The 7,187-nt window shown below is 33.2% G+C and overlaps 1 protein-coding gene across 1 annotated transcript; it reads right to left on the bottom strand.

The window, feature by feature from the left end:
* Positions 1-694: 694 nt before the first annotated feature.
* LOC129003580 (uncharacterized protein K02A2.6-like) lies at positions 695-1,444 on the bottom strand. Its single transcript, XM_054431877.1, has one exon. The coding sequence runs from the start codon at positions 1,442-1,444 to the stop codon at positions 695-697; it is 750 nt and encodes a 249-aa protein (XP_054287852.1).
* Between the last annotated feature and the right edge of the window lie 5,743 nt (positions 1,445-7,187).

Genomic DNA, 7,187 nt, shown 5'->3' with positions numbered 1-7,187 from the left:
AAAAGCCCTATTTTGAGAAGATGGTCTCGGCTGGCGTGTCCTTGGGCTACTGTTACTTTGCTCGTTTGCTGATGCGTGTATGCACGAGTGTGTAAATGTGTTTTTTGTATTTGTTAAATTTGTATGTTTTTTTCTGTGATATGTAGGTACTTGAATTGTTAAATATTTTATGTTTAATTAGATTAAGTTCTCCCAATGTAACATTATTTTTGTTATTTTTTGAATGTCAGGTTAAGCGTAAGAAAGGACCATGTGGCCCTAACTTTGCCTGAAAAAGTAAACGATTTTTCATTTCATTTACATTTGTATAAATTAATAAAAAATATAGATAAAGTAAATATATTTTAGTTATCTAAATTACATCCATAGAATACTCTGCCGTAATACCCATAACTTTTTGTAACCATTTTTTAATGCATTTTATTTGCAATTTAGTAACTATAATAACAAAAAACCTAGGTGAAACAAGGTATTTTAATTATTCCCAATATACTACTGATATTTAAATTCATAAAAACAGTGGTTATAGTACTCTGGCGACTACGAAACTATTAATCTGTAAAACAGAACAACATGGCTCCAAAACAACCGTAGGCCTAATTCATCAGTTGTTCATTTGCCTATCTTTACATACATACATACATGATACATGATCTCTCCGTCCGTAGTCCTTTGCCTTAAGGAATTGGACAGGTCAGGGTATTACGCCAGGCGTCCATGGTTCTGCTTTCATGTCTGGTCTCTTCTGTATCAATACCTTTTGTCCAACTTTAAGTGGGTCCAATGCCTGAGTGCCTTTATCATAGTGTTTCTTGTATTTTTCTTGTTTTTCCTTCAACTTGTCTGTGACTCCTATGTGTATCTTTGGATTTAGTTTCATTTCTGTTATGGGCAAACGAGTCTTTGTTGATCTTGACATTAGCAACTGCACAGGACTTGCACCCAAGTAAGCCAGTGGTGTATTTCTCCACTCTAATAGAGCTGATTGAAAGTCTTCTTTACTTTCTTTTACCTTCTTTAGCATTCTCTTTGCAATTTTAACTGCTGATTCTGCCTTACCATTGGATTGGTGATTATGTGGTGAAGAAACAACAATTTTAAACATCCAAGTCTGGGCAAAAAGCTTGAAGTCTTGGCTAACAAGTTGAGTACCACTGTCAGAAACAACCACGTCTGGTATTCCGTAACGAGCAAACTGTTCTTTACAAAACTGTATCAGGCCTTCTGTTTTTAGTGAATTCACTTTCTTAAGTTCAAAAAATGATAAAAAGTAATCTGACATTATAAGAAAGTGGTCACTGCCCAGCTGGAAGAAGTCAATTCCAACTCTTTGCCATGCTCTTGTTGGAGTATTATGAGGCTGTAAGGGTTCCGATTTCTGAGCTGGAGCGTACTTTTGGCAAGGCCAACATGTTTCAACAGTTCTTTGAACATCTCCAGCCATTCCCGGCCAAAATAACACTTCTCTTGCTCTTCTTAAACAAGACTCGACTCCTTGGTGAGAAGAATGTAGAATTTTAAGCATGGCAGGTCTCAAAGAACGTGGAACTACTATACGGTCTCCTTTTATTACGATTCCATCTACCGCTGATAATTCATCTCTAACACTCCAGTATTCCTTAGATCTTGAGGAACATGAGTACGTTTCTCAGGCCACCCTTTTTTAATCGTGTCCACAAGATTATTTATAACAGGGCATTTACTTGACTCTTCTTTTATCTCCTTGATCCTCTCATCGGTAATATTTATGTTGTCTAAATCGTTAATGTTCTCTAACTCTGCTTGAAAAATTAGGTCGTCAACTGTTTCTCTGCCGGTTTCTTTAAGAGGCGATCTAGGCAGAAAATCTGCTACATGCATTGATGTGCCTGGTTTGTATTGTACACAAAAGCTGTATTTTTGAAGTCGTAAAAGCATCCTTTGCAGTCTCTTAGGAGCTGAAATCAAGGGCTTCTTGAATATTGCCTCCAAGGGCTTGTGATCGGATTCAACTATAACATCTCTATGTCCCATCAAATACTGTTCAAAGCGTTCAAGTCCAAACACAATAGCTAGACACTCTTTTTCAATTTGTGCGTAGGCAACTTCAGTCTTAGTCAATGTTCTTGAAGCATAAGCAACGGGCTTACCTTGCTGCATTAGGCAAGCTCCTAGGCCATATTGACTAGCATCACATTGCACAACACAACTCTGTGTCTGGTCAAAGTACTTTAATGTTGGAGCTTCTTGGACCATCTTGAGCAACTTTTGAAAAGCATCTTTCTGTGGGCTGTCCCATACCCACTTACTATCATCTTTCAACAAATTTCTAAGCGGTGTTGCTACTTCTGAGAGTCTTGGTAGAAACTTTGATAAATACACAACGTAGCCTAAAAATCTCTTGACTTCTTCTTTTGAAGTAGGAGCTGAAAGTTTTCTTATGGCTTCTACTTTGCTAGGATCAGGACACAACCCATCTGCTGTAATGAGATGTCCCATGTATGGAATTTTTTCTACACCTATTTTACACTTATCCTTGTTAAACTTTAACCCTTTAAGCTGAGCTTGTTGCAGAAGGGCATTCAGCTTATTGTCATGGTCAATCTTAGCTTCTTGAACGGTGTTTCCTTTTCCAAATACCATAACATCATCAGCTATTGCCACAACTCCTTCAAGGCCCTCAAGGTTTTCTTGAACTCTTCGTTGAAACTCTTCAGGAGCATTAGGTAGTCTAGTCCAACGAAATCTCCCTTTGGGGGTCCAAAACGTAGTTAGCCTGTTTGATTCCTCATTTAGCTTTACATGCCAAAACCCATCCTTAAGGTCCAGAACACTAAAGAACTTTGCTCCATATAGCTGTGGGGCTATTTCCTCAATAGTTGGTGCTTGATAATGAGATCTTTTAATGGCTTTATTCAGGTGAAAAGGATCTATACAAAGTCGTATCTTGTTAGGTTTCTTCACTACTACTAAACTACTGACCCAATCAGTAGGCTCTGTTACCTTGACGATGACTCCGAGCTGTTCAAGTCTATCTAATTCAGCACATATTTCTTTCTTCAATGCTAGAGGTTGTCGCCTGGGTGCTGCTATTGAAGGTGGTACCGACGGGTCAGTTCTTATGCTGCAAAGACCTTCAAAACACCCTAATCCTTCAAATACAGTAGGAAATTGATCAAATATCGTATGTTGATGTGTGGCTGTTTGGTTAGATGCTGTGAGAGCCTGGAAAACCTCTTCATCTGTCGTAATCAAACCTAGTCGAAGACAATCTGCTGCTCCTATAAGAGGTTTTCTCTCAGAATTCAGAATTTCAAACTTTAAATCAAAAATATTCTTCATAATTATAAGTTTTTCTGTTGAAATTTATTTTCAAAAACTTGTTTTTTTTCCTCACTGTTTGCACCCGTATCGTTTTATCAATCCTATCTTTAAAAGAGTGACTGATTTGCTTAAAATTTTTATTTTCTACATGTTGTTAGTACTAGTTTTAATCATTTCAATATTCATTTACCTACTTTAAGTTTAGTTTTACGCTTCATATAATCCATATATCCAGTATTGACAATAAGGTATTTGGATTAACCTATCATTAAAAGTTGCGCCATTGTTTAACTACTTTTTTGTAATATTTTATTTGCTATATACCAACTAATTGCGTATATTCTGTATAGTAATACAGTACATAGATAACTCAAAATTACCAAAGACGATTGCTCTATACATTTTCCCGTGGCAAAACTCGATTTCAATCACATTTTTGCCCAACAAAAATCAGAAGTAATTATAATTCTATAAAGAATTAACTCAACATGCAGTACAGTACTACTTTATAGTTATAACATTATGGTACTGGCAAGGTAAAATCACTATGTTCTAATGTTTTCGAAGAGTGTTAGGGTGTGGTTTTAGGAAGTGTTACAGTATTTACAATATTGTAGAAAATATAATCTCAAGATAAAATTCGTACGGGAAAATATCTGGCTATTTGTATAATTGGCCTAAACACCCTTGCAGGAATTACTTTTTCGCAGTTTATATTGCTTTTATAAACTCAATGCTATTTGCATCAAATGTTAATTATAACGAGAGAACAATCTAGTTGTAATGTTCGATCCAATTTCTAGAACTAATGGGCGGAAATCTGAGTTGAGTGTATAATGGCCCAACTTATTGATAGATTAACCCAATTAACATCAATCCGTTTGAAAAACGATCTCTTAACAATCAATTAGTTTTGATGTAGTAAAAATATCAAACATACAAACATATTGAATACATTAAGTTAAACATTTCAAACAAAACATTGACGGTATAAGTATTAAGGACCATTCAACTATTTTGCAAAATTTTGATTGTGATTTAAGTAGTGTCAACGTAGTATAAGTGAAAGATTTAGAATTGTTAGCCTAATTTTTTTATTGTCATTTCAAGTGTGCCATGATAGCCTACATTATAAATTTTCTTATAAAGACATTGGGGAAATCAAAAGATTTCAAATTACGGTACTTTGTTTTTAATTAACGTATTCACAAGCCCTCGTTCAATAGAAATGTAACGATAAATATTAAGAATTTCATTTGTATATATATTCTTTAAATTATAGTTCTCAAAGAAATGAAATAACATATTTACCATGACCTAAATAATTTAACATAGACATTAATTCATGTACAAATGAATACATGAATATATATATTAATTTTTTATCAGACATGTTATTAAGACTGTATAACGCTCAATAATGTAATAAAACTGAGAAAGGTAGAGAAAACTACAATTGACACACGCCAATCATTATTCCAAGATATTACTATTTATTAAATTGGAACAAGTTATAATACTTAACGTAACTTGAGTTAGAATTACTATCAAGTCCGTTTTTATAAGAAATCGTAAAAGATAGATGATATGATTTTCGTAAATGGTTTACTGTATTTAACTTAATTTCATTTATAACCCATAGAAATTATATTTGTTTACTTTCGTCTAATACAACTAATACCTAGAGTCAACATTATGTTAGGTTACAATTACGAATACTTGAACAGACCCAGTGTGGATATGAACATAAAGAAATGAAGTTACTGCCCGAAAATAAACATTATTTAACATTTCTTGGATGGTACTGTCTAAACAATTTTGTTAATTATATTAGTAGTCTATATGATTCGGGCTAGCAACGTCATTTGTTATGTTTATAATCCATACCGGTTTTGTTCAAGTATTCGTAGTTATAAGTGTAGTGATCACTGGAAATTATTGAATAAAATTCTGTATCACAATATAAACGTGAAAATGCATTACACAAACAATGTTGCAATTAATTTTTATGTAAAAATTTCTATATACGGGGATATATGACATACCCATATTTATTTCATTGTATTTCTTCGACTTTACAATAAGCCTCTAAAACACAGGTGTAAATGCCCAATATTTTGACTCTAATCAAACTAAGAGTGAACCTGTATTTTTTATGGCTTTGAAATGGTTATGTCATATAGTGATAATGTTCAGTTATGGATTTATAGATGAATGAATACTCTGTGGCATGTTATCTTCAATAAAATATTACAGTATCGAAAACAGTTCAGTATAATTATATTGTTATTGTATTGACGATATGTGTGAAAAGAGCATGCAGTAATATTAGGAGAAAGCAAAAAATACTAACAATATTTAGTTAGACAAGACTGGTTTGGCAATACCTTAGTATAGAATTGAATCAATCGGATCTGAAACTTGGCCGTTCAGAACTTAACGGATGATTGTATTGGAAACTCATTAACAATAGTTCAGCTACAATCCACTTTAGGTTTACGTCAACTGCGCTCTGTGGTTATGAAACATTGATTGGAATTTGAAAGAAAAAATTTTAACCTAAACGCTTATATATTTTTATTTGTTACACAACTACACAAGAGTAAAATATCTATCTTAAGATCATAAACGTGCTTCTAACCACACACAGGTTTACATATTATCATAATTACAAAAGTGTTGCTGGAGTTACGTCTTGGTGTATATATGAACATGTTGTTGGAGTAATTTAACATTTCTTCAAAATATAACATTAAAATCTAGAATTTATTCTGCTTAAGTTCTAGCCTACAGTCTCCATGAAACTCAGTATCTTGCAACAATGTTAATACTTTGCCTATGGCAATTGAAGGAACTACAAAAATCCTAAACCAGCCCATCATAGCAATTGGCCTGAACATGACGTTTGAAGCATTACAATTTTACTAATTTTTTCTCTATTCTTGATCCTCATTGGTCCAAACTTGTACTGTAAAGAAAACAATTCTGTAAAGTAAGTAAAATTCCACTCTTAAGATCTAAAAGTAAAAAAAGTAAAAGAAAAAAACTGTTGTCGGTAAAATACTAAACGATTCATTTAAATATAATTAACTACATAGTTAACACAGACTCATTTTTCAGGCCTTGAGAGTACTTAAGTATGGAAACAAATCTGTTTTTTTTTACCGAAATATAAAGAAATATTCTGTTTGTTGCATTGATTGTTAACAAAGGTTTCGCATTTTTTTACGTCAACAAATGTTCCTTAACCCCTTAACAGGGTGGGGGTGACTTAAAAAAAAAAACCCCCCTATTGAGTGACTCTTTAGTTTGAAGAGTTTGTCAAAATAAACACACCGACGCAAACCCGAGGTGGATATCTCACCCCTAGCCTAAATGGCAGGAATTCCAAAATTGTATTAATGTGAAAAAGCATTCAGTGATACAGATTTAATTCCATATTTACACACTGTATTTGAATGTTAAATGTTACGCCTTATCACCAAATTAAATTGCACCAAATTATAAAAAAAGATATAAATACATTTTTCGGTGCAAAGTGTTTAAGAAATTAAATCCATGCAAAATTTACAGCAAATTAAAATAAATAAGTTAATTTTTAATTTGACTATCTGAATTACGTCGAATACCCTTAGTAAGTTTGAAAGCCTATTTTTCATTATCCAACTGTTGCTTGTGCTGCAGGTAGTTTCGTCATGAAATAATCTTTGGGCGGCGAAAGATATCTTCAAAAGTTCTACGATGTACATAGTACATAGACACAAACGAACACAAACATGTATATTTTAATCGTTTAACCCTTTAATCTGTACATCAAGTTTGTAGGTTATCTATTCCAGATTCAATATTTATAAAAGTAAACAAACTTGTGTAATGTGCCTTAC

Source organism: Macrosteles quadrilineatus, unplaced genomic scaffold, assembly GCF_028750875.1.
Source record: "Macrosteles quadrilineatus isolate MER2022 unplaced genomic scaffold, UCM_ALF_1.0 Scaffold_9__3_contigs__length_116548681, whole genome shotgun sequence".
Taxonomy (NCBI): Eukaryota; Metazoa; Arthropoda; class Insecta; order Hemiptera; family Cicadellidae; genus Macrosteles; species Macrosteles quadrilineatus.
This window is presented reverse-complemented; position numbering and strand designations above follow the sequence as displayed.

Coding starts and splice junctions, on each gene's coding strand:
- LOC129003580 (XM_054431877.1), bottom strand. CDS start 1,444: ATGGCTGGAGATGTTCAAAGAACTGTTGAAACATGTTGGCCTTGCCAA.